The 27,497-nt window shown below is 33.9% G+C and overlaps 1 protein-coding gene across 2 annotated transcripts in view; it reads right to left on the bottom strand.

Annotated features, from left to right (window-relative positions):
• Positions 1-1,105: 1,105 nt before the first annotated feature.
• The window catches only part of EFCAB11 (EF-hand calcium binding domain 11), a 173,829-nt gene continuing 147,437 nt past the window's right edge, over positions 1,106-27,497 (bottom strand). Inside the window, exon 6 of one of the 2 annotated variants that reach the window (XM_051977423.1) lies at positions 1,106-2,377. In XM_051977423.1, the coding sequence (XP_051833383.1) occupies positions 2,296-2,377 (82 nt within the window). In that variant the 3' untranslated portion in view covers positions 1,106-2,295. The remainder of the gene's footprint in view (positions 2,378-27,497) is intronic. The other variant, XM_051977422.1, reaches the window with a different exon arrangement.

Here is a 27,497-nt window from a genome sequence, read left to right as displayed (position 1 = left end):
CCTCCAATCAGAGGAAGAGATTACAGGAGAGGGAAGACTTTCAATGTGTGAATTCCAAACCTAATGTATGCTGTAGTGAATTTCTAGGATAAAGAGAATAGAAAATCTAAGATGAAAATTCCTGAGTGTGGTCTGGAGAGGAATAAATAGTTTGATAGTGATGGTTTTTTTAATTAAAGCTTTTTATTTTTCAAAAAATATGTAATTCTTCAATATTAGCCCTTGCAAAATCCTGTGTTCCAATTTTCTCCCTCCTTCTCCCACACCCTCTCCTAGATGGCAAGTAGTCCAATATATGTTAAATATAGTAGAAATGTATATTTAATCCAATATATGCATACATATTTATACAATTATTGTGCCACACCAGAAAAAAAAGAGAAGCAAATAAAATGCAAGCAAACTACAACAAAAAGAGTGAAAATATTATGTTGTGAACCACATTCAGTTCCCATAGTCCTCTCTCTCCTGTAGATGGCTCTCTTCATCACTGAACAACTGGAATGGGTTTGAATTATCTCATTGCTGAAGAGAGCCATGTCCTCTGATAGTGATATTAAAAGTCATTGGGATCAATGAGAATCACTGTTACATGATCCCATGGATAAATACTGGATTAATGCGATAAACTTTTGTGCATGGGGGTAAAAGATCTGAAACAAAGCTCAAATATTGTGCTTTGATGTTCAGATTTATTCCATTTTAGAAGGCAATTTTTGGTGATGGTAGATTGGCTGATAAGATAGTTGTGGTTAGAAGTGAACAATGGCATGTCAGAAACCTTATCATCAGCAAATCAACTCTCTGATTCAAAAGTGAAATTTAAATGAAGGCTACATGCTCCTCAAAAGCAGGAACTGTTTTTTGCCTCTATAGTACCTGGCAGATAGTAAGGTTTAATAAATGTTTATTGATTGACTGATTGAGTAACTTCCATAGGGTGAGAAATGTCTTAATTCTCTTTGTATCTCAGTGAAGCATTAGGCAAATGCTTTATATATTCCATAATTCCAAAGGTCAGAAAGCAGTTGTTGAATGAATTGACAGGTTTACTTATATCTATGTAATAATCTAGTAAACACAATTAAGGTATTTAACAGATATCTTTTTTTAAAAAATTAATATTAGCTTTTTATTTTCAAAATACATGCAAAGAAAGCGTTCAACATTCATCCCTGCAAAACCTTGTGTTCCAATTTTTTTCCTCTCCCTTCCTCCCATACTCCTTCCCCAGACAGTAAGTAATACAATATAGGTTAAATACGTGCAACTTTTCTATACATATTTCCAGAGTTATCATACTGCACAAGAAAAATCAGATCAAAAAGAAACAAAATTGAAAAAAAGTGCACGCAAACAACAACCACAAAAAAGATGAAAATACTGTTGTTGTGTTCCATATTCATTTCCTACAATCCTTTCTCTGGCTCTCTCCATCACATGTCTATTGGAATTGGCCTGAATCACCTCATTGTTGCAAAAGACTGCGTCCATAGCAGTTGATCATCACATAATCTTGTTGCTGTGTACAATGTTCTCTTGGTTCTACTCACTTCACTTAGCTTCAGTTTATGCAAGTCTTTCCAGGCCTTGTAAATATCTTTTTTATATATATATTCACAAATGTATACCAGGGAAATGAAATTCCATGACCTCTTTCTCTTCCATAGTGTTTACTATCATACCTTATCTATTCTAGCAACTACCAAATTGATGAGAATAGAAACTATACTCAGTTTTTATCATAAAAGTTTAAAAGTAACTTCTTTCTCTCAGTTTAACTGATTTGCCCTTCAATAACCTCTTCCTTCAAATTCTCTTTACATTAATGTTTTTATTCAGCCTTTCCAAATGGAATTACAGTCTGGACATTTCACTTTTTAATATATTCTCCTTTAAGATTATTGGCCAGGTAACAGACTATCCTTTTATCAGTAATAATCTACATGTGATTATCCACTAGAATTCTGAGACGCTTAAATTTTTATCATATCATATTCCAACTTCCTCTAATGTATTATTAGCAAAGAGACTAGACCATTATAAAAGCTAAAAGTCACATTAAAAACTAGAATCAAGGAAGAGTCTAATCACAGGGAGTGCATAATTAAAGTGATATTATTTGTAAATTGAAATGATTCAAAATGAAAACATACTGAATTACATATTTATAATATATTAAGAACAGGATAAATTTTACAAGAGTCTTGAAAGCAGTTCCTTAAAACACTGGATATTGTTATCCTGAGTTAAATCCCTTGCCTTCTGGAATTTGGCATAAGCAGATCCCAATATTTATGCTTCATTTTGACCATAGTTCATTGCGTATTCGAAGTCTTTAAAGCTGACATGTCCATCTGAATCCTGATCTACTTCCCTGAAGAAAAAAAAAAAGAAAGAAAGATTAAAATTGCTGATTAAAAAACTATGCTTCAGGACCCATATGAGAGTATTTTTCTTTCATTTGCAAATCTACCTGGGTCTTAGGATCAAAGGATTTAAAGCACTGTTTGGCCAGCCCTGGAGAAACTGTTCCCTAAATTTCACTTCTCATCTCTGATGGCCTATGCTGTGTAAAGCACTGTGTAAGCTGTGGTAAAGTTACCACTTCTGCTTACAAACGTGAGCTTCCTTGAAGACTTGCCTCATGGGCTACTACCTAAGAAAAGCCTTTCCTGATGTTCCCAGCTGTTAATATTCTCTTCCTCCTCAAATTATCTAGTATTTTTTACTTCTCAATGAACATGTTGTATCTCTAAGACCATTAGGATGTAAGTTGCTTGAAGACAGGGGCAATTGTTTTTTGTATGATTTTTATAACTAGTCGTTAGTATTAAGGCTTACACACATTTAATAAATTCTCATTTTATATTAAGTGCTCTTGGATAGGCCGAGCGAATATAATAAAGATGACAATACTCCCTAAACTAATCTATTTATTTAGTGCTATACCAATCAGACTTCCAAGAAAATATTTTAATGATCTAGAAAAAATAACAACAAAATTCATATGGAACAATAAAAAGTCGAGAATCTCAAAGGAATTCATGAAAAAAAAAATCAAATGAAGGTGGCCTAGCTGTACCTGATCTAAAATTAGATTATAAAGCAGCAGTCACCAAAACCATTTGGTATTGGCTAAGAAATAGATTAGTTGATCAGTGGAAAAGGTTAGGTTCACAAGACAGAATAGTCAACTATAGCAATCTAGTGTTTGACAAATCCAAAGATCCTAACTTTTGGGATAAGAATTCATTATTTGATAAAAACTGCTGGGATAATTGGAAATTAGTATGGCAGAAATTAGGCATGGACCCACACTTAACACCATATACCAAGATAAGATCAAAATGGGTCCATGACCTAGGCATAAAGAACAAGATTATAAATAAATTAGAGGAACATAGGATAGTTTATCTCTCAGACTTGTGGAGAAGAAAGAAATTTGTGACCAAAGATGAACTAGAGACCATTACTGATCACAAAATAGAAAATTTTGATTATATCAAATTAAAAAGCCTTTGTACAAACAGAACGAATGCAAACAAGATTAGAAGGGAAGCAACAAACTGGGAAAACATCTTTACAGTTAAAGGTTCTGATAAAGGCCTCATTTCCAAAATATATAGAGAATTGACTCAAATTTATAAGAAATCAAGCCATTCTCCAATTGATAAATGGTCAAAGGATATGAACAGAGAATTTTCAGATGATGAAATTGAAACTATTACCACTCATATGAAAGAGTGTTCCAAATCATTATTGATCAGAGAAATGCAAATTAAGACAACTCTGAGATATCACTACGCACCTGTCAGATTGGCTAAGATGACAGGAAAAAATAATGATGAATGTTGGAGGGGATGCGGGAAAACTGGGACACTAATGCATTGTTGGTGGAGTTGTGAACGAATCCAACCATTCTGGAGAGCAATCTGGAATTATGCCCCAAAAGTTATCAAACTGTGCATACTCTTTGATCCAGCCGTGCTACTACTGGGCTTATATCCCAAAGAGATACTAAAGAAGGGAAAGATATCTGTATGTGCCAAAATGTTTGTGGCAGCCCTGTTTGTAGTGGCTAGAAACTGGAAATTAAATGGATGCCCATCAATTGGAGAATGGCTGGGTAAATTGTGGTATATGAATGTTATGGAATATTATTGTTCTGTAAGAAATGACCAGCAGGATGAATACAGAGAGGACTGGCGAGACTTACATGAACTGATGCTAAGTGAAATGAGCAGAACCAGGAGATAATTATTACACTTCGACAACGATACTGTATGAGGATGTATTCTGATGGAAGTGGATCTCTTTGACAAAGAAACCTAACTGAGTTTCAATTGATAAATGATGGACAGAATTAGCTACACCCAAAGAAAGAACACTGGGAAACGAATGTGAACTATTTGCATTTTTGTTTTTCTTCCCAGGTTATTTTTACCTTCTGAATCCAATTCTCCCTGTGCAACAAGAGAACTGTTCGGTTCTGCACACATATATTGTATCTAGGATATACTGCAACATATCTAACATATATAGGACTGCTTGCCATCTAGGGGAGGGGGTGGAGAGAGGGAGGGGAAAAATCGGAACAGAAGCGAGTGCAAGGGATAATGTTGTAAAAAAAATTACCCTGGCATGGATTCTGTCAATATAAAATTATTATTAAATAAAATAAAATTAAAATAAATAAATAAATAGATAGATAGATAAATAAATAAATAAGTAAGTAAATAAATAAATTCTCATTTTATCCTCACAACAATCCTGGGAGGTGGGTATTCTCCTTCTCCCCATTTTATAGGTGGGGAAACTGAGGCACAAAGTAGTTAATAAAAGCTTGAATTGGCTCATAAGAGGAGATAAGTGATTCTATTTTACAGTTAAGGATGCAGAGAAAAACAGATGTTAAGTGATGACATAGCTAGTATCTGGGGTTGGATTTGAACTCAGGTTCTCCTGAATCTAGTACTCTACTTAATTTGCCACTCATTCACCTAATAAAAAAATAAAGCCTCACAAGTACATTTTAGGCATTCCAAAAACAAACCAAAAAACCCCCAATCTCCTAATTAGTACATGACAATACTTATGTGGAGAGCCTCTGTTTCAAAAGCCATTATAATATAGAAATATTAGCAGACATTTGGTAAAACAACAACATAATAAAAATCTCAAACAACCCCAAAACCCAAAACCAAAAACTTTTCCTGATGAATCCAATTAAATATATAAAAATAAAGTCACTTCTTATGGAAATCCTCTTTTCCCAAGTACCAGTTCAAAAGTCACCCATAAGAGATCTTCTCTTATCTCCCTCCCCCAGGAAGAAGGAAGAAGGGTTTCTCTCTATCCCCCAAACCCAATCTTTTTCTAGCTCATGACCTGTCTTATACAGGTTTTTTTTTTTTTTTTTTTTTTAGCTTTTCTAATTTCTCTAATACACTGCGCAATCTGCTTGTGGGCAGGGACCACTTTATTTTTTTCACTTTTTTATCATATAGAGTTCTGCATAGAAGAGGTGCTGATTGGCCTTTCACAGAATCTCGAGTTGGAAGTGAATTAAAAAATTAGTCATTTGGACTAATTTGTCCCTAAAAGGGAATCTGATCTACAAAATCTCTGTCAAAGGAATTCAATCTGTGCTTAAAGATTTTCAGAGAGGCAGCTGATCCCACTTTGGGATAGCTCAAATTGCTAGGAAATTTTTTTTTGCTGTACCAGTGGTTTAGGGCAGGTGTGTGTGTGTGTGTGTGTGTGTGTACACCTGCTATATATTCTGGGACAAAGATCTGAGCCCTTGTAAGACATTAAAGATAAAAATGGGAAATGGGATGTAGAAAAAACACATTGAATCTTCAGTTTACAACTATACACAACAAACTTGTCCTTCTGTGACTATTAATAACATCCATAGTAATATAACTAAAAGGATGTCTGATGACCAGTTGTCAAACATCTCTGAATTACTAAAACCTCATGTATCTTATTAATAATTTACATTCAAAACAAATAATAAAACAAAATTAAAATAAAAATAGCTTTAAGGTTTGCAAGGTACTTTATAAATATCCTATTTTATCTTTACAACAACCCTTGGAAATGGATTTTTTTTAACCTTCATTTGACAAGAAGGAAAATGAAGGCACAGAAATTAAGTGACTTTTCCTGGATCACACAGCTTTAAATAAGTGTCTCAAAATAGATTTAAACCCGGGTCTCTCTTGATTTCAAGTCTAGCACTTTATCCCTGAAATATCTATCTAAGATTAGTACGTAAAAAATGACCCTTTAATCTGAAGACTAACTGATGTTACAAAGACCATTAATGTTGAATTACCTGAAAGGCAAGCTTATAAAATATCAAGTTCTAGAATAAACTTTCTGAAACATTTTTTACAAAACTGTCCAAGTCTGTAATGGTGCTAGATGGTATGATAGTTTTGAAGTATAGGAAATCCCTTTTTTTCTGTCTTAGACAAAACTCCAGTCACAATAAGTTGGTCTCTATGTTATTTATTTGGGGAAATATATACAAGTATTTCATATTATGCAGAACTGAAAGAAGAATGGTAAATCTTTTACTGGCTATTTAGTAATGATTGGTATCACACATTACTGCCTATGAAATACAAATTGCTCCTCTTATTAAATTATGCAATTGAAGACCCCCAAGATTGCTGAGATATTCTTTCTTAAGGAAGTAGACTAGATAAATAGTACCTTTCCTTTCCTCAATTGGCAAATTTGAATTGTACATCTTATAGTGGAATTTAAATGAATAATCAACAAAAGTGGCATTGAAAATAAGCAGGTTCTGATAATTTTTGGTTTATTCATTTATTGAGATAACAAAATAGTACTTACTTGATCTCAAAAAATTCACTTTCAGTTATTCTTCAATTATAATACTATATTATTTATTGCTTGCTTAACTTGTTTTCTTTGCTGGCATCTCACTGCCATAATATTTACACAATATTAAGTAACATAACCAAGTAGTTTTACAATGGAGAATAGGATTGAGAGATTATTTTTAATTTACAGATCAATACCCATGTTTGTCCAAATAATGCACAGAATAGACTGCACTGCCGAATTTATGGAATTTTGGAATGTAGAAGAGTAAGACAGTTAATGTCTTATGACTTTTCCCCCCTCATCATATCACAGTGAACAAGGCTGGTAGTCAAGAGGAAAATGAAGCACAAGTATGAGTTTCATAGCTGTAATTTTAAAAGGGAAGATATATTATTACTTTTTCTTACTGCAAAAACTGCATTATTCTGAAGGAATATTCCATTGCACCAACATACAAATCATTCATGTGAGAGGAGAGCAGATGGATCATGTGGGTAAAATTTTGCAGTGATTTGGAGAGAGAAATAAAATACTGTTAGGAAGGCAGGAGGTGGAACATAAAGCTTCATTGTTCTTTTCCACAGGATTTTATGCTGACAAGTGTTTCCTCTAGTTCTAATTGTATTCTCAAAAAAAAATTGCTTCCAAAAATTTCACGACACCATGCTGAGCCATTTCATAAATTGTAAATGTCTCCTATTGAGAATGATAATTACAGAAGAGTTTGACGAAGTTTGTCTAGTCACTTATTGAATTCCAGATAGGTATAGAAACCTGTATTTGGAATTGTGAAAAGATAAAAGCTTTTGTCTTGAGAAAGCAGCTACAGAACATAATGGATAGAGGCAGAAAAGATTAGAATCAGGAAGACCTGAATTTGGATCCTAGGGCAGGTACCCCTAAGTTCTATGACTCCAAGTAAGTCACTTTCAGCCTTAATCTCTTAAAATGGAAGGAAGGAAACAAGCATTTACTGAAAACTTATAGTGTACAAAGCACCGCACTAAACAATTTACAAATTTTATCTCACTTGAGCCTCATAATGACTCTTGGAGCAAGGCACCATTATAAATTCCCTATTTTACACTTGAGGAAATTGAAATAGGTAGGGGTAAAATCACTTGCCTATAGTTACACACCTAGTAGTTTCTGGGGCTAAATTCCAGCTCAAGAGGTCCTAATTTTAGGCTTGGAACTCCAGTGTGTCAGGTGTCTCCAAACTGGAATAACAATAACTATTATTATAACAACAAAAGCATATACCTGTCAGGGTTGTTATGAGTATCGAATGAGATAATATTTTATTATAAAGGTTTAGCATAGTGCCTGGCATATGACTGGTGCTTAATAAATGCCTATTCTAATCATCCATCCATCCATTCATTCATTATCCATTTTTGAGATAATATATGTTAGATTCTTTACAAATGGTTGAAGTGCTATATAAAATGGCTTAAGAATATCAATAAAACCAAAACATCATTCAACTCATCAACTAAAGGTCATCTACGCTAATCCCTCTCATTTTATAGAGGAGGAAGCCAAAGACCCATCAGTTAAAATGACATTTTGTCTAATGTCACATGGTTTATACTATACCACAGTTTTTTTCAACCCCAACCTCTCCTACTCCCAAATCCCCAAATTACCCAAAGCAAGGTACACAAGTGCTGTAGGAATTTGGAGTGAATGGAGGTAATAGTAGTTAGATGGGATTCATTTTTTTTAAAGAAAAAAAAAGAGGGGGGACTTCTCGGAGGTAGATATTGTGCCAAGTTTTGAAAGACAATATAGAATATATCTAGTGCTTAGATAGAACTTTACATATATTAACTTATTTGATCCTCACAACAATCCTGGAAGGTGAATGCTTTTATGATTCCCTTTTATGGATGAGGAAGTTGAGGGTGAGAGGGTAAATGTCTTTCCCGGGGTCATATAGTTAGTAAATATCTGTGGCTGAATTTAAACTCAAGTTTTACTGACTCTATGTCCCCATTCTATCCCCTTGGGCCACCTTACTGTCTAAAATAGAGAATTCATTTAGCACTTTGTGGTTTGCAAAAAGCTTTAAATAAGTTACCACATTTGATCTTTTGTAACAACCCTATCAGGTAGGTGTCATTATTATCTCCCTTTTACAGATGAGAAAACTGAGGCTGGGAGAGCTTTAAGCAACTTGCCTAAAGTCACACACTAATAAGGTTCTGAGGCAGGACTTGATATCAGGTATTTCTCATTCCAGAAAGTCCAGGCATTTTATCAAGTGCCCAGAGCCAGACATGGATTTGCACTGTGCAGAGAGGTCATTCCCAGATACCTTGTGGAATAAACTTTTCTGGTCCTCCTCAATTTTAGTGCCTTCCCTCTGTTGACTATTTTAAATTTATTTAAGAAGACCTGAGAGGTAGCTAGGTGGTATAGTAGATAGACCACTGGGCTTCAAACCAGGAAGGTTCATATTTATGAGTTCAAATATGGCTTCAGACACTCAGTTGTATGACCTCGGGCAAGTCTGCTTGTCTCAGTTTCCTCATCTGTAAAAAGAAGCTGGAGAAGGAAGTGGCAAATTACTCTTGTTATCTTTGCCAAGAAAACCTCAAAATAGAGTCACAGAGAGTTGGAAATGACTGAAAAACAAAAGTAGCTAATAGACCTGATTTCAAATTCTGCCTCTCATACTTATTATACATGTGACAATGTGTAAGTCACTTATCTTTCTCTAAGGATCTTCCTCTATAAAATGGGGATAATAACACTAGTGTAAATATCTCACAGGATTATCACTGGTACCAAATGAAATGAGGTCTATAAAGTGTTTTGCAACACCCTGAAACACTATGTAAAAGTTAGTCGTCATGATTACCTAGGTGCTACTTGGATCAAAATATAAATTGAATATGTGAACCCAATTCTTGAGGAATACATGTAACCAGCCTGGAAGTAAGGCTAAGCACACATACAGTGTAATTTATCAATACTTCAATGAGTTTGTTCTTTCATTTCTGTAAATACACCCTCTATTGGTATAGATCCCTGCTTCTTAAAACTGCTGGTTGCAACTTCCTATGGAGTCTCATAACTGAGTGGAAGTCATGCAAGATTATGATTTATTATCAGTAAATAAGTTATTTGCATACCTGTTTCATAAACCTATATAACTGGGATCACATCAAAATTTCTTGGGCAAAAAGAGGTCATGAGTAGAAAAAGTTTGAGAAATCCTGGTATAGATTACAACCTTTTCATACCCCTCACACTTTCCAACTTTTGTCCAAATTCTTCCATGGATACTCTGCAACAGATCCACTAAAGATTTTAGAAACTTCCAACTAATTTTTTTCTGTTTATTTATTTATTTTTTACAATTAGCACCTAAAAGAAGGAAAGGAAAGGGGAGGAAATAAGCCTTAGTAAGGAGCTTATCATGTGCTTTACAAATATTTCATTTAATTCTTACAACAACACTGAACAGGAAAGGGGGGTGATATATTATTATCATTCCCATTTTACATATGAAGAAACTGAGGCATATGGAGATTTTTTTGTGACTTGCCCAGGGTTACACTGCCATTGAGTATCTAAGGCCATATTTGAATTCAGATCTTCCTGAAGAAAATAGCAACCATTCAAATATCTTTACTTGATAAACCCCAAAGAGAACCCCAAAAGTGGTCACAAAGAGTTAGATACAACCGAAAAACAACTTCCTAACTTTATGCCTAGTGCTTTTTCCATTCTGCCATCTACTGATTCTCACTCATGCTGCATGAATGGCTCACCTTCATGAAATTATAAAACCTCAGAACTGGAAAGGACTTCAGATGCTGTTTAATCTGGTTCCCTTACACCCATTCTTAAATAGTCATTAGGCCCTTGCTCAAACAACTTCTGTAATAGGGACCTCATTAAGCATCCAATTTCATACTGACAAATAATATAGCACGAACCAAATATAAAAGTTCTTAAGTGAGATAAAAAAGAAATGATCAGAATGGTTTTCAGGAAAGGGAAACATGAACTGAGTTTTTTGAGATACTGGTGGCAACTGATGGAAGGTTTTGAACATTAAGTTTAGATTAGATTTGAAAATTAAAGCAACTTAGAACTAATATAAATAGCTAAGTGAATGTGAACTGCATTTATAATATAGTCCAAGAAGCATTTCCTCCAATGCAGTTATTGGTATTTTATCAACTTCTCATATACATTAACTCATTTCAGAACTTTCATTTCAAAGTGCTTATCAAAGATGATAGAACTTAAAATAGATCCATTTCCAATTCATTTGGCTAGATTCTGACAGTTGTGAAATCTATTAAAATACTAATATTAATGTTTTCTAATTCATCGTATTAAAAACTATGTATAAAAAGTCTTCATCACCAACATAAATCTAGAGATGTGTTCTAATTTTAGTCTGATTTCACTAAGAAGGAATATACCCTTTCCTTTTCCTATAAAGTATTAACTTAAATAGTTAAGGGTAAGTATGAATTGTAAAGATAATTCTGTAAATCCGTGTTATACTGTGTAAATCTTTTGTTAAGCCAGTACATTTTGCTTTTCTAACATAGTCTGAAGAAAACACTAATTGATAAAGAAATCACAACAGGGTCATTTTACTGAATAAGTAACTTCTTGCATGGAAAATTTCCATACAAAAACAGAAAGAAAAGATATGAATTGTCCTGATCATTGTTATTTCTTGGAAAATAAATCTCCTTGTATGTGATTATTCTGAAAGCATGTGATAGTAATTTAGCAATACCCAAATTGTTCAGATAATTTAAAGGCAAACTAGCTTTTTCTTATATCACTGAAAAACTGTAAGAAGGGAATATTTTTCCTTTTCTGAAGTTTTCAGATATTTAGGCTTATGCTTCAGGTTTCATGCCATGCCTATATAACAACTAAAGTAAAATTGAAGATTGTGGAAATTTGTTGGACAAGGATGATGAAACTTACATTTATTAAAATAATTCAGGTAACAAAGTTTAGATAAGCAAAACAAACTTCTAATTATTTTTGGAGTAGTCCAATCAATATATATTCTTTGGCTGAATTATGTAAGAAATTCAATTTCAATTTATTTTTTTCTCCATTACATGCAAACATTTTTAACGTTATTTTAAAATTTTGCATTCCAAATTCTCTCCTCCTTTCCCTTTCCTTGAGAAGGCAAGCAATTTGATATAGATTATACATATACACTCATGTATAACATTTCCATATTAGCCATGTTGCAAAAGAAAATGCAGATCCAATAACTCAATAATAATAAAGTAAGAAAGTATACTCTTGTCTGCATTCAGAGTTCTTTCTTTGGAAATGAACAGCACTTTTCATCATAAATCCTTCAGAATTGTCTTGGATCTTTGTATTGCTGAGAATTGCTAGAATATTCACTGCTGATCATTGTACAATATTGCTGTTAATCTGTATACACTACATTTTACTTTGTATCAGTTCATATGAGTCATCTCAGGTTTTCCTGAAAGCATCATGCTCATCATTTCTTGCAGCATGATAGTATTACAATATTCCATTCTGTTTCTTACTCAGCCATTTCTCAATTGATGTGTATTTCCTTGATTTCCAATTCTTTGCCACCACAAAAGGGTTTGCTATAAATATTTTTATACAAATGGGTCCTTTTTCTTTGATCTCTTTGGGATATAGACATAGTAATAGTATTTCTGAGTCTTATGGTATGTAAAATTTGGTAGCTCCTTAAGAATAGATACAAATTGTTCTCCCGAATGGTTGGAACATTTCATAACTCCACCAGTATTGTATTATTTTTCCTATTTTTCCACATTCCCCAACAATTGTCACTTTTTTCTGTCATATTAGACAATGAGATGATACCTCTGAATTGTTTTAATTTAAATTTCTCCATTAGTGATTTAGAACATTTATGTAATATAATTCTTTGTGCATTTGAGAAATGAGGCCGTAAACAAATTGCTGTAATTTTTATCATCAGTTTCTTGCTTTCCTTCAAATTTTGGCTATATGAATTTTATTTGTACAATTCATTTTTAATTTAATATAAAATGATTCATTTTATATCATTTAATGCTTTCTCTTTTGTTTGTTCATAAATTCTTCTATTATCTATAAATCTGATAGGTAAAGTTTCCCATGCCTCCCTAATTTGCTTATAGTATTACCCTTTATAGCTAAATTATGTGTTCATTTTGACCTTATTTTAGTATATGGTGTAAGATGTTGGTCTAAACCTAGTTTCTGCCAAACTGCTTTTCAGTGATCCCAGTAATTTTTGTCAAAGTGATTTTTTGGGGCACAAATCTTAGATCTTTTGGTTTGTAAAACACTAGATTTCTACAGTAATTTATTACTATGTATTGTATACCTAATTTATTCTACTGATGCACTACTCTATTTCTCAGCCAGTACCAGACTGTTTTGATGATTACCACTTTGTAATACAGTTTGAAATCTGGTACTGCTAAGCCACTTTCCTTCACATTTTTTTTCATTTATTTGCTATTATTTTTTCCTAGCTCTATAAACAATTTTTGGTAATCTTATTGGTATGGTCCTGAATATATAAATTGATTTGGGCAGAATTGTCATTTTTATTATACTGGCTTGGCTTACCCATAAGCAATTAATATTTCTCCAATTGTTTAGATTTGCTTTTACTAGTAAGAAAAGTGTTTTATAATTGTGTTCATATTGTTCCTGTGTTTATCTTGGCAGGTAGACTTCCAAGTCTTTTAAATTGTCTGCAGTTATTTTAAATAGAATTTCTCTTTCTATCTCTTCCTGCTGGACTTTATTGGTAATATAGAGAAATAAGAGATTTATGTGAATTTATTTTATATTCTGCAACTGAAGTGACTCTTAATACCTAGTCACATCCACATTCTGGATGCACAGGAGCCAAAACTAGAGATTTTCAGATGGTATATGTGTGGTTCATGGTATATATTGATGGATATTTCTAAGTATCTCACTGACTGTTGAGGTTATTTTCAAACAATAAACTTACCAACATTTTTTATTCTGTGATGCCATGACAACCACACAGAATTCTGAAAGTTGACACTGTTTGACAGCTTCACCTGGGACATGAAGAGGTAAAATCCAATGATGAGGTAGAAGTCTACATTAGGAAAATTTTCATGATTTGGAGGTGGTGAAGGAGTAAAAAATGGGAGGGAGACTTTTTTCTCCTTGTCCTCCCCTCCATTTTCTGACTGTCAGAGGAAATATTTAAACTTAAGTCAACACAGTCATTGCATTAGAGCCAAAGCTGTCGTACTGACCGAACAGTGAAAGAAAAAATTACACTTCTTGAAAGGATCCCCTGCAGGGGATGAAATGACCTGCCAATTGAAGATGTAAGGATGACAGTTTCTCCAACAAGCTGCCTTCTCCTCTGATTAACCAGCTCTAGTCTAGCCCTTTCTTCGTGTACTGCCTCCTTCTTTGTTGATGAGAAACTCCTGCAGGGTTCCCCAGTAATTTAGTTGGTAATGTGTATATTAATTTCTCTCCTTTAAAGACACCAATGTTAAGAAAAACTACTCACACACTCAATAAACACAAGAAAGATCTGTAGACTATTTCTGTTCCTTTTTAGGTGACTACATGACTTACAATTTTGCATGACTTGTAGTAGAAAGTTTATTTTGAGAGATGAAGCTCTCAAGGAGGCATTTAAATTGTCATCAGCATAGCATGTCACATCATACTATCATTCAGGTATAAAGGATTTTTACCATTTGGAAGAGGCTGAAGTGTTCTACTTAGAAATTTATTTTTAAAGCAGATTTCAAATTAAATATTGCCTTCAAAAATAATCTTGAAGTGTTAGTTTTAAGGAAACAGAAATGTCAGAGTTAACAAGGATAAGAATAGGCGTATTCTTCCTTCTTCCTCTCTTTTTAAAATACTCTATCTCATTTATTCTACCAATAGCAAATACTACAATTAGACTGAATTTCTCTGAGGAAGAGACTATCTATTCCACACTATCTATCTATCTATCTATAGCACTTTTTTTGCTTGAAAAGATAAAGCAAATTTATCTACTGTTCCTTTAAGATATGCTTTGAGGTTTTTTTTTTAAAAATCACGTAATTTTCTACCTCATGTTCTTCCAGAATTTTATCTTATTATTTGTACACCTATTTTACCTAGCTAGACTAGACTGAAGCCCCTTGAAGGCAGGGAAGATGATTCATGTATTTTTGATGATGTCTTGCATATCAATAGGTGCTTAACAAAGGTATATCTAGCTGTACATTTACCGTTCCTGATCTTTAGAGAACTAGAAACCCCCTGACAAATGATTAATGTAAAAATGATTCAGTAATTTAATCTAACAGTTAAAGAGAGAAAAGTGAAAAATGTTTTACTTAACAGACATGAGGAATTTAAGAGAGAGCACCAACATAGAATTATGCCTATTCAATAAGCATTTTGTTAGACATAATTAAGTGTTTTCTACATGCTCTGTCATCCTATCTATTCTGTGGCATCAGAAGACAATGAAAGTCTGGATAAATAGATAAATAAAAAAGGAGATAATGAAAAATAACACTCTTTTGGCCTCTAGTTTCTGCTTTGTTCATCATCAAACACTACCAGAATCAAATATGGGCTAATGTATTGTCATATCATATTATATCCTCAGTTGCACTCCTTGATACAGGGATTAGTAAGTAGAAAAATAATAAAAAAATCCAGGCAACTTTAATAAAAAATCAAATGCCATAGTAATCAGTCACTGAAAAATCGAGAGAGGACTTGCCAAAATTTGAATTCTGTGATCTGTCCTTTAGTTAAAATGCAATTTTGGATTTTATCCAACAAAATGGTAATGTAACCCTGGTGCCAACCATTCAGGGGCTGGTTTTAGGAACAGTAATCTATATTCATGTTTTGAAAGGACTTATTGATGTAGCTGACAAAGCAATTCAAGCTTTTATCCTACTAAATCATATAAATTTTCTTTCTTGTATATATTTGACAAGTCTGAAAAAATAGTCTTGTTCAGACTTTGCTGTAAGATGATCAAGATAATCTAGTTTTATATGATGATTTTGAACCCATTTTGAAATGACCTGTATGTTACATTTCTAGTTTACTCCGTGCTCCATTTCTTATTGCAACATCCCTATCTGCTTTCCTCTAAATCAAACTTGTTTAACTCTAAAGATATTACTTAAGGAGGCAATATGGCTAAGTAAAATTACCAGACTTGAGAGTTAGTAAAAGATCCAAATACTGGTCCTGGTGTGACTATTAACTAGTTACTTGACCTTTGGTATTTAATTCTTCCAGACTTTAGTTTCCTCATATGCAAAATGAAAAATTTGGATTAGGTGATCTTTTTGGTCCCTTCCAGTTTCAACATTCTCAGATTCTAAAGAAGATCTTCATTATCCCCATCATTAATATGAGTAAAGCATTCTAAAATACTCCCATTAGTTGAGTTACTCTTTAAAATGTAGTTCAAGTCTTGAACCAAAAGAATAATTGTAAAGAACTATAAACATATTTAAACACAAATGGGAGAAATAGTTCTGCCTTTAACACTGTGATCACTAAATGGAGATAAAGCCATTTTTATTTCAAATATATAATCACTTCAACAGAGATATCTAGTATCATCTTGAACTTGATTATGAGATAAAAGAAATGGGACAGAGATGGTAATCATTTAATTCCTTAAGAACTGCTATTCTGAAGAGCTTTTCACTCTATGCTCAATAGATTTCTAGCAGGTTATGATCCGGCTAGAAAGAAAGCATAATGATGAGGAAAATTATGTTTTTCAATAACACAGGCTTTTACAGTACCAAGTCCTTTCACAAAGGAGGCAATAAAACGAACTCTGACCACTTTAACAGATGGTGTAATGGCTGAGCTCACAGATGCAGCCTTTTTGAAAATACCAAGTTCATATCCTTTGACTGAGGGTTCAGGAGCAAGCTGAACTTTCAAACATAATGTAGGAGAGATTATGTGTGGCCATACAAGCAAACTGAGTGTTCCTTGGGTTCACAAGCTTGGAAAGATGGGCTGGAGTAATGAGATTTAATGAGTTTCACTTTGCTAATGCAACAAATAGAGGAGGGGTTGAAATGTAAACTGCAAATATAAAACCATTTCCAATACCCTGCTCATAAAAAGAGACCAACTATCCTGTGTGGTAGCAAAGTAGATGGAAAAGTATACTTTCTTGAGTTTAGAAAATAGTAACTGGAGATACAGTTGTTTCCCACTGTATGTTCAACATAGAATATTTCTTCAAGAACATAATTTTTTTATAAAACTACATAATTTCAATTAAATAAATTAGGTTAAAGAAAAGTGAAAAATTAAGATTTTGAAAGACTTTTTTTTCTCTATTACCTTCCAGGCCAAAATGTTTTGATTACTATCAAATACTCAAATGAATCCATAGTCTCATGATTCATGAATTCTCTACAGCAATCCAGATCACTACCATTCATGCCTGCCTTCTGTGAACTGTTCTCAATTATGTTCTTCTAAGTTGGAGCTCCACCCAACATGCTAAAGGAATTTCTAGCCTTTTTTTTTTTTTTTTTTTTGATATCACAATGGTATCAGGGGAGTCTCTGTTATCTCTTTGTTATCTCTCACTTTTGATATGTGACTAGATCATCTTCTTTTTATATATATAATTTTCTGATGACACCCATTACTTCAGTTCTTTGGAGTTCTTATTTGGTTATATGTTTTAGCCTGCTTATTTCCACTATGCACCTTTTCATTGCCCTGTGTGATACTCATCTTTAGTTCCTTAGAGAAATAATAATAGATAGTTCTACTGTCTTTAAACAAAACTTGACTACTATTAAGAAATAAATTTTACTCTTATATATCTGCATATCATTTCCTTCCATTCATCTACCCATTTCTTCAAACATTTTCTATGTTTCTTCTCACTCAATAGGAACAACAGATGGAAAGGAATGCACTACCATTTCTCCCTTTGGCTGATCCTTTGGAATTTAAATATTGATACATAAATCATTAGTCACTATGGCTTGAATCTTTTCCCAACCTATGTGTAACTAAAAGGCTTTGGGTATGGTTTAATTAAAATAAAGCTTCAATTAGAGTCCAGCAGTTGTTTTTAAAGCTCTTTATCACTTCTTTGAAACTTTGGATGTTCTAAGTGCTTGTTTTCATGCTTATAATAATTGATCTGATTCTTTCCTTTCTCCTCTTTTTTTCTTCCCTCTTTCCCTCCATCCCTTCCTTCCTTCCTTCCTTCCTTCTTTCCTAGGGTAGTGGGATGTATGTTTTCTTACTATTCATATGATCTAAACTCTTATCTTGGTTTGGTCACTTATAAGTTGTGTAATCTTAGTGAATCAAAGGATAGATTCAAAGGATGTTATAGCTGGAAGGGACCAGAAAGATCATCTAGTCCAATAACCTCTATCTAAGAATGTTGAAATGAAGACATAAAAGAGATTATGTTACTTGTCCAGTGTTATGGGCCAGAACTTTGAACTTGAAACAAGGGATTCTAAAAGATACTAAGTCAGTGGAATTGATAGAGACAATAGTTATCTAATTTAGCATGGTGCTTAACAGTTCTCTATAGTTCTACAAGATTCACATCTTTGATAAGAGAACATATAAGCTTGGACAAACTCAGACAGAATCAGAACTAGGGAAGACAGAGACCATGGTGGCAGGCTCTCCTCCTTCGTTTCTCCACTGAAACCAAGATTTGGAAGGCCTCCAAAAAAACTAGCCAAGCTCCAAGGGAAGGAGATAGGATTTTGAAAGAGATAATAAAGGATTTGGACTGTAACCCCTGGCTACTCATGTGGTGATTACTGAACTGCTGCTTCTAGAGACCCCAAGAAAACTTCAACAGAGAACATTACATTTTAAAGAAGAATATTACAGTCCAAGCCACACAAAGAGCAGGGCCAGCTTTCAAATCCTGGTCTTCTAAAGCCATACTTAATCTATCCTCTATTTCCTTATTTGTAAAATGAAGCTAATTAGAATTATTGAATTTTCATAAAGACTAAATGTGATAACATATACAAAATACTATGTAAACCATGAAGTGATAACCAAAGAGAAGTTATTTAACAGTAATGTTTTTAGTAAATATAGCTTGATCTGACCTATCCCAAACTTATTAGTTATGGAAAAAATACTAAAATTAAATATTTAAGTATTAAATTAATTTTTGGGAGTAGCTAATATAACATTCTTATATATTGACTTTTTCCTCCATTAAAATTTGTATTCCATTAGTAAAAATAAGTTTTGGCATCATCCATTCTTCATTTATGATCATCACCAAACTAACAGGAAATTTGGCATCAGTTCAACAAAGATGTATTCATTTAATTATTTATGTTTCAGTTTATAATATATTCCTAGTATTTACAACCTATGGGCCTATGAATAACAATATAAAAGTTTTTATAATGAATCATACTTTATAATGAAAAAAATTCCAACTATTATCCAAAATGTCTTTTTAATAATGTCCAAGAAAGCTCAGACAACTATAAAGCAATATGATGAGAATAGTTATAAAAGTGCAATAGCAGTTGGAAAAGACTAAGACTGAGAGGAGACAGAATACAATTTTAAAAACAATGACAGTCTAAATGGTGTGATCATGGGCATGTTTGTTAAGTTCTAGAGTACTATAAATTACAATCCATCAAAGTTTAAAAAAGATAGTTTTGGTACCTGAGTCCTATGCCCACAACTATTTTACTTTATATAATAGTAGAAAATGTGGAACTAATATTACCTTAAAGGAAAAAAACAGTCTGAGAATGGAATCTGTCTCAAGAAAGACAGGATTATTACAATCTAACAGGAGTCCTCAAACTTTTTAAATAGGGGGCCAGTTCATTGTCCCTCAGACTGTTGGAGGGCAGGACTATAGTAAAAACAAAAATTTTGTTTTGTGGACCTTTAAATAAAGAAACTTCATAGTCCTGGGTGAGGGGGATAAACGTCCTCAGCTGCAGCATCTGGCCTGCGGGCTATAGTTTGAGGCTAGGAGCTCAATGGTATAGTGGATAGAGCACTGGCCCTGAAGTCAGGAGGGCCTGAGTTAAAATCTGGCCTCAGACACTTCATACTTCCTAAATGTGTGATCCTGGACAAGTCACTTAACCCTACTTGCCTCAGTAAAAAAAAAAAAAAATTCTATAAATTTGGATGTTTGTTTTCTCTTTATATAAATTTCTATAATTTATTTTTGTTTTTGTCTTATTGACATAGTTTGGTTTTTTAAAAATTGTGCCAAATAGCATTGAGAAGATGGAATAGCCTTCTTTTATCCTTCCTTTACCTTTTTATTTAGTAGAAAAGTTATAGTGCTAATAATTACTGACTTTTGGTTTGAGATACTTAAATATATGCATATTAAGTTAAAATTAAATAGACATATTAAATAAAAAGGTTTTTCATACTTTTGCTTCTTAAGATATTTAAAAAACAGTGCTATACTTGTCAATGCATTTATTGGTAATGCATTTATTTGTAATGTTGAACTATTCTTTAATTCAAGGTATAAATTGAACCAAATGATAACATGATAACCAACATTTACATAATGCTTAGTATTTGCCAGGCATTGTGTTAAGTACTTTACAATTATTATTTCATTTGAACCTCACAACAACCCTGGGAGGTAGGCGCTATTACTATCCTCATTTAATAAATGAGGAAACTGAAGCAAGTACAAGTTAAATGGCTTACCAAGGGTCAGACTGCTCAGAAGGGTCTGAGGCCAAATTTGAATTTAGGTCTTCTTGACTAAGCCCAATACTCTATCCACTGTGCTATCTAGTCACATTTGAATATTAAAAATTTAGCATTTTTTCATGAATGATATTTGTCCTCTTCAATTTCTTTTGCTTCACAATATTTAGTACTGAAGTCCCTAGCTTGTTTGCTCATTTGATCTAAATTTTTTCTCTTTTCTATGTTCCCTTCTCTCTTCTGACACTGATGCCATCTTGGTGTACACCCTTACCACGTACTACCTCATGCCTATTGCAAGTTGTTGATCTCCCTGACTCAAGTTTCTCCCATCCTTCACTTAACTGCCAAAGTGATCTTCCTAAATGGCAGGTCTGACCATGTCATATATACTATTCAATAAACTTCATAAATTGCCTATTAACTACAAGATTGAATAAAAAAATTTCAGATTAGCTTTGACTCCATTCTACTTCTCCAATGTTCTTATACTTGAGTCTTTATGAAGAGTGCTATGATTGATCCATATGGACTTGATTGTTCCTTGAACATAACATTTCATCACCCAGCTCTATGGCTTTGAGAATTCTATATCCTACACACCTTTCAAATAGCTCTGTGACCATGGAGATATAATGTGTTACTGAAAATTGTCTACAAACATCAATTTCTTTATGTTTCCATCAAGGATACTTTTAAGAGGTGCAAAAATAGTGCTTATTTTTTATAGAGAAGAGAAAGAAATCAGGAATATCAGTCAGTATTTTCTTATGTTTTTTATTTTGTCATTTTCCTTTTTCAGTTTAGAAGTACTACTTGTGATCTTTTTCATTATTTTGGAATTTTCTCTCCTTGAAATATCTTGAAAACTCCCAGATTCTTACGTGCTTAAAAAATTGTGTGATGTTAGGAACATTTTTTTCTCTTTGTATTTGGCCAGGTTCAGCTGCTTTTCTCAATTTTATATATCTGAAGTGAAGTACTAAAGTATAAATATGATGGTCCTATTGTCATTGATAATATAGGTCTAGATATTCTGTTTTACTTTGTATTATTGTTTTACTGTATGTTATATTATTTTGCGTTTTTTTTTCCTTCAAGTTTAAAGTACAAATAATTTGAGGAAGTAGATGAGCTGGCTTTTGCTTTAGTCTGGATGTTGGTTTGTATTACTGAATGACAGCTTTGGAAATGGAAGGGTCTTAAGAAGTTATTTAAATGAACCTGTTCATTTTACTGATGAGGAAAACAGATCAAAAGAGTTTAAATGACTTGAATAATGTCACACATTAAGTGGCAAAACTGAGATTAAAATACAATTCTTCTGAATTTAAATGTTTTTTCTCCAAATGCAAATGGATAGCTTTTCATTGTTAAGTGAAATTATATATAACTTCAAGGAAGTTTTCTGTCACACTCATCCATAATGCTTCACCATAATTTTGTATGCTAAATTAGTTCTGTGCCTGGCCGCTATATTTTTCTTGCTTAGGGCAGTTTGATTGAGGTCATTTCTGAGACTTTTTGACCTCCTCACAGGGCTAATTATCTTGTATAGAATAAAACAGAGTGGCAACATACTGGGTAGAGTCTTTGGGTAAAAGATAGGCAAAGAGAAATAGAAGCGATTCTATTATGGAAGCATACTACATACTGCCAGGACAGAAGAAGGAAATAGATGAGAAGTTTAAGAAACATGTAAAATGCCTGACCCAGAGGCAAGATAATTATAAGTATTAGAACATCTAAAGCAGAGTACTTAATAAATTTCTACCTTACTTTAATGATAATTTCGTTTTTTAGAAGGTGGACAAAATGACAAGGAGAACTACTATTTTGGAGTTAATTCTAAACATTAAAAAGAAATTGCTTAAGTAGAAATAATGAAAACATTATATCTAAATTATTATTCCAATTTAGAATTTGTGATAAAGGAGAGGGGAAGGATATACAAAAATAGTCTGATAGGTGCCTTATGTTTTAGGGAGAACAGATTTTTAGAAGGTTCAAAGAAGGGATTGGTAAGGGCCTATAAACTAAAGGGCTCTTAAGGAAGTTAAACCAGAGAAGATGGGGAACGTTCAAGAATGTAATTTTAAGACAAGCAGGAACAATTCCAAAAAATTCCAAAAGGGAGATTTGTCCAAAGAAACCAATATGGATACCAAGGGAACTCAATGCACAGTATGGATTTTTAAATGACATGTAATTAAGGGTAGACAGTAGAAAATGAATGAAGAAATTCTGTCAAAGTCTTGCAGGAATAGTCAGTATCACCAAAGTTCAGAAAAAACTGAGACCAGTTATGAATGTTAGTATCATAAAAAGTTGTGCTTTTTTAAAAAAAAGTTGTAATAAGGAAAAAAAGAGTATCAAAGCTACCCATTGATAAGGAAAAGGAAAATTATAATGGGAAGTAGGGAAAAATCAGAATTACCCAATTCTTATTCAGCTGAAAATTATTTAAGGATGGGAAAATACAGAACAAAAATAGCTGATGTGGTATCATTCCCAGTGTGATAAATAAGGGCATAATAAGAGATAATTCCATTGCCCTGATGACTTCAGATTACTAGGTCAAAAATCCTGAAAGAAATGTTGCAAGTGATTGTTGAACAATTGTCATTGACCTCAGAAAGATTATAAAGAATGGAAAAGGTAGCACAGGACTGGAGAAGGACCAACATGGTCCCAATTTGTTATACAGGGAAGAGGGCATATAATATGCGCAACATTGTTTAGTGAATTTCACTTTATTTTATGGCATAATTATGTGGTCTGTGAATATCTTGAAGGAGAAGAAGTGACCAAGAAGTGGCAGACCAAGCTCATTTCCTTTTTTAAAATAAGGTTTTGTAATGCCAGAGAAACTGAGGCAGGAGAGAGATTAGAGAGTTTTTAATATTTTATTAATGGGAGAGTAAGATTGACTGGACAGGACTCTCGTCTCAAATTGTCCAGCCAGACAGAGATAAAGATATACTGGGACCAAGGAATTCATATTGGTCCCAGGTCTGGAGGAGACTATCATCTCAAAGAATCCAGCGTCCAGCATCCATAGCCAGCCGCCATTCTCCAGCAATGAATGGAGGAATCTCTAACCTTTATATACCTTTTAGAGACAAAGAAGAGGGAAAAAGAGCGGGAAAAGCCCAGCTGGAAAAGGCTATGATAAAGATGTCAGTGAAATATCTTGGAATATTTGAAGGGATGTTGTAAATTTCTCAAGGACAGAAGATAATCAGGAAGTCTACTCTCTTGTTTATCTTGCTTGGGCTAACAATTTATATCCTTAGACTAATTGGTCCTCAGCCTTCATGGACCAGAGGGAGATTTACAGCTTAGGGGAGTAATTAGGGAGACTGAGACAAGGGAAACTTGTACAAGGAAACTGAGTCAGGACAGTTAAAGAAAACTGTGGCATAACATTCCACACTCTCTTTCCTAAATATTCAAACCTTTGAATCTTAGCATCTTCCTCTAGATACCCAGGAGGTCTTTGACCCACCTTATGTAAAGCAAATGAGCCAAAAATAAAACTAGAAAAATGTAAGGACTCATATGGCAAGAGCAAGTCTCTCCCTGATAACCCCAGAGTTAACAGCTGTACAAAGGCTCCCTTGTTGCAAGCATGTCAGGTCCTCTACAGTTCTGGAGCACCATCTCAGCCAGAGAATCCAGTTTGAGATGGACAGTTAGATCTGTGGTCATTTGTGCACTTAACTCAGTCTGCTTACAGAGCAGCAGGACCAAGGGCTCAAGCCCATTCAGAGGAGCAGATCTCTCCAGGGGAGAAGGATGAGGCTGTAGTAGCTCTACCCGTACTCACCCAGAGAAACAGGCAGGGCTGCTATTAGAATATAGATTTCTGAGCAGATTATGCACAGTTAGACCATCAAGGCAGGCAAACTCCAAACTTTTTAGGTGCCTCATGCCAAACTTCAAGGTCCTTTGAAATGCTGAAATACTTAATGAACTGGGGTTACAGGAATGGAAAAATAGATCAGAGAGATTGCCAGTCCCAGGACAGGTGTCTGATTTCTAAAACTTTTCTTAAAAAATAATCCCCAAAACTGAGACTGCCAGGGCACTTTTAACAAAATAAGGGATTCTAAAACTAAAGCATCCAAATTCAATCTGAACTAGTGAGATAGGGGGTGGGGCAGAAATGCCTAAGACAAAATAAGAGCTAGGGGTTCCCATTCTTTTTGGTATTGAAAAAAATATACCAGTTTCCCCAATGTTCTATCTCTTCCTCCCCCCCCCCTTTTTTTTTCCGGAAAGGAATTATCAAATGACCATTCCCCATATAAATCCCAAGAGTGAATCAAAATCCCTATACATAACAGACTAGTACAGTAGCATTTCCTAAAAATCCCTCAAACATAACAGCAACAGTTACACAGTGTTAACAAATCCCATCCCAAATCTTAAACACACAGTAATACATGATCCAGGCAAGGTTTAACAGTCAGTCATCAACCATTTCCAAAGTCCCTTATATTAGTCCAAACTACAGTAGATGCAGGGTCCAGTCCATGGTTCTCATCCAAAAAAAAAACTGCTGTGTTAGGCTGTGAAGTGATAGGAGGCTTATTCCTTGCAGAATGGGTGCTTCATGCTGACAATCAAAGCTGATCAAAGCTGATCCAGGTTCCAGAAGCAAACCAATATCTGTAATTTGACCAAAATCTAGAACAAAAACACAGATCTAGCAAATAAAGATTAGATCAGTCTCAGATAGAAAGACACAGTTCACCAGACTGCTGCAAAATATGAGGAGGCCAAAATAAATTGGCCAGCAGTTTCCTATGTGAAAAGATGAGTTTGCTTTACAGGCCAAGCAAACGGGTGCAGTCCCAAGTTGTAACATCAGTGAGGTCTCACAGACCCCTGTTAATTGTCCTCTTATTATGTAGAAACCTTAAAGGAACAAAACACAAATATCCAGTAACAGACAGATGACCAGGCGAAATACTCAGTTGCCCAAGCATTTAGGATACAATGATTACATATGACCAGACTGAAAATAGCAAGTCATAACATAATAGAATTGCATCAACAGTTCTATTGACCATTGCTCTGATCAGAGAGATCAGTTACAGAAGGAAAAATGCAAGAACATAACTATAACATAACATAAGCAATTGAATTTTAACAGCTTATCAATCAATTGTCCCAGTAACTGTCACAGGGTGGAGCTTTAAAACTCCCAAATAGCATTAACTAATTAACTCCAAAAAACTTTTACCTCCAATAACAGATATCATTAATCGAATTTCTGATAACTCCTAAACAAACATTTACCCTAACCTTATAGTAATAACAGAAAGTAATTTCGTCTCAATAAGTTCACAACTTAGAACAATTATCATATCTGGGTAGATGTTACATAAGTGAACATTATACATACAAATCATTTTGCTTTTAAAATACCCAATACATAGAAAAATATCCCAAATCGCATACTGTCCATAACAGAAACATCTTCAAAAGGACAAAGAAAAAACTATTATGTTCAGAGGCCCTTTAAATAACCTCAGGATGACCCAATACAATCAATTTAAACTTATACAAAAAACCCAATTCCACATAAAAGAATTCAAGGTTTTTTTTAACATAGCAATTAAACTTTTAGAAATATTCGTACCAACGTATGGATCACATTTATGACCATATCTCTTTTAATCCAAAAAACATTTATGTATCAAAAAAACAAATATTCAATCAATTTAACCTAAAAGTATGTCCTTAAAAATCAGTTTGCTGAACTGGCCGTAATCAGATAAGAAAAAAAGCGGCAGGAACATACTCAGGGGGGTGAGGGGAGGAGAGGATTCCACATGGCCACCCTTCCCCCACTCCTGCCCCCTGGAAAGAAAAAAAAAAACTTCGCTCAGGTTCCCCATTCAAATTTCCTAATGGGGATTCTTTTCAAGATTTAACCCATCAGTTTCCCAATATCAGGTTTCTTCCCAAATCTATCCATTTCCAACTTTCTCTTTCTCCCTGGCTACATATTTGAACAATCTCCTTAAAGAACTTTCCTATCAGATGCTCCTTTGGTAAAGTAGCAGAAGGCAGTGGGAGTGGGTGGCTCCCTCCCCTATCTCTTTACCTACTCTCAAAAGATTTTTACCTTCCTTAAATCATGCAAACCTCTAATTGCCCCTACTAATCAGTCTTTCCTAAATCACCTGCATTCCTCTTTCCTTTTCCCTTCAAAAACCTGTAAGATACATACTATAGTGAATAATCCAAACCCACACATGTCCAGTAGAGCTGGTTTTAAAGTATAACTTATGTTAACAAATAAGTCAATATATTTCAGAAGGTAACAAACTGAATCAAACTAATACAGCTGTTTTTAAAAGTTTTTTTTTCTACCACCTTTCTTCTAACAGCTATTAGCATCTTATCTCCAGAGCTTTTTATTGCCCAGGCCAGGCTAAGCTTGAATTTTATTGCTCTTTACTCTAGTAGGCTTTTCCTTACTTACAAATTAGTACAACAGGTTAAAAGTTTTAAAATCACAAGCAAATTTTCAAACAACCAATCCCCAAATTTCTTAATCATTGTTCTTAAACTTAACAAAGCTTTTAAATCAGCAAAAACAGACTAGGGGCTGTATTTTAACTTTCCGAAATTCCAAATCCCTTTCAATCTATTTTTTCATTTCCTTTTTTTTTTTTTTTCTTCCTTTCTCTCCCCTTTCTCCCCCTGTCTCACAGGCTGCTGCAGTCAGCCAGAGACAGAGAGAGAGAGAGAGAGAAAGATTTTTCAAACTTCTTGATATTCTCTAAACCTGCAACACAGAGGCTGAATCCTTATCTCTTACAAGCTTGCTACCTTTTAACACAGACACA

Source organism: Antechinus flavipes, chromosome 2 (genome assembly GCF_016432865.1).
Source record: "Antechinus flavipes isolate AdamAnt ecotype Samford, QLD, Australia chromosome 2, AdamAnt_v2, whole genome shotgun sequence".
NCBI classification, from domain to species: Eukaryota; Metazoa; Chordata; class Mammalia; order Dasyuromorphia; family Dasyuridae; genus Antechinus; species Antechinus flavipes.
The sequence above is the reverse complement of the archived record's forward strand: the minus strand, read 5'-3'. Positions and strand labels throughout refer to the sequence as shown.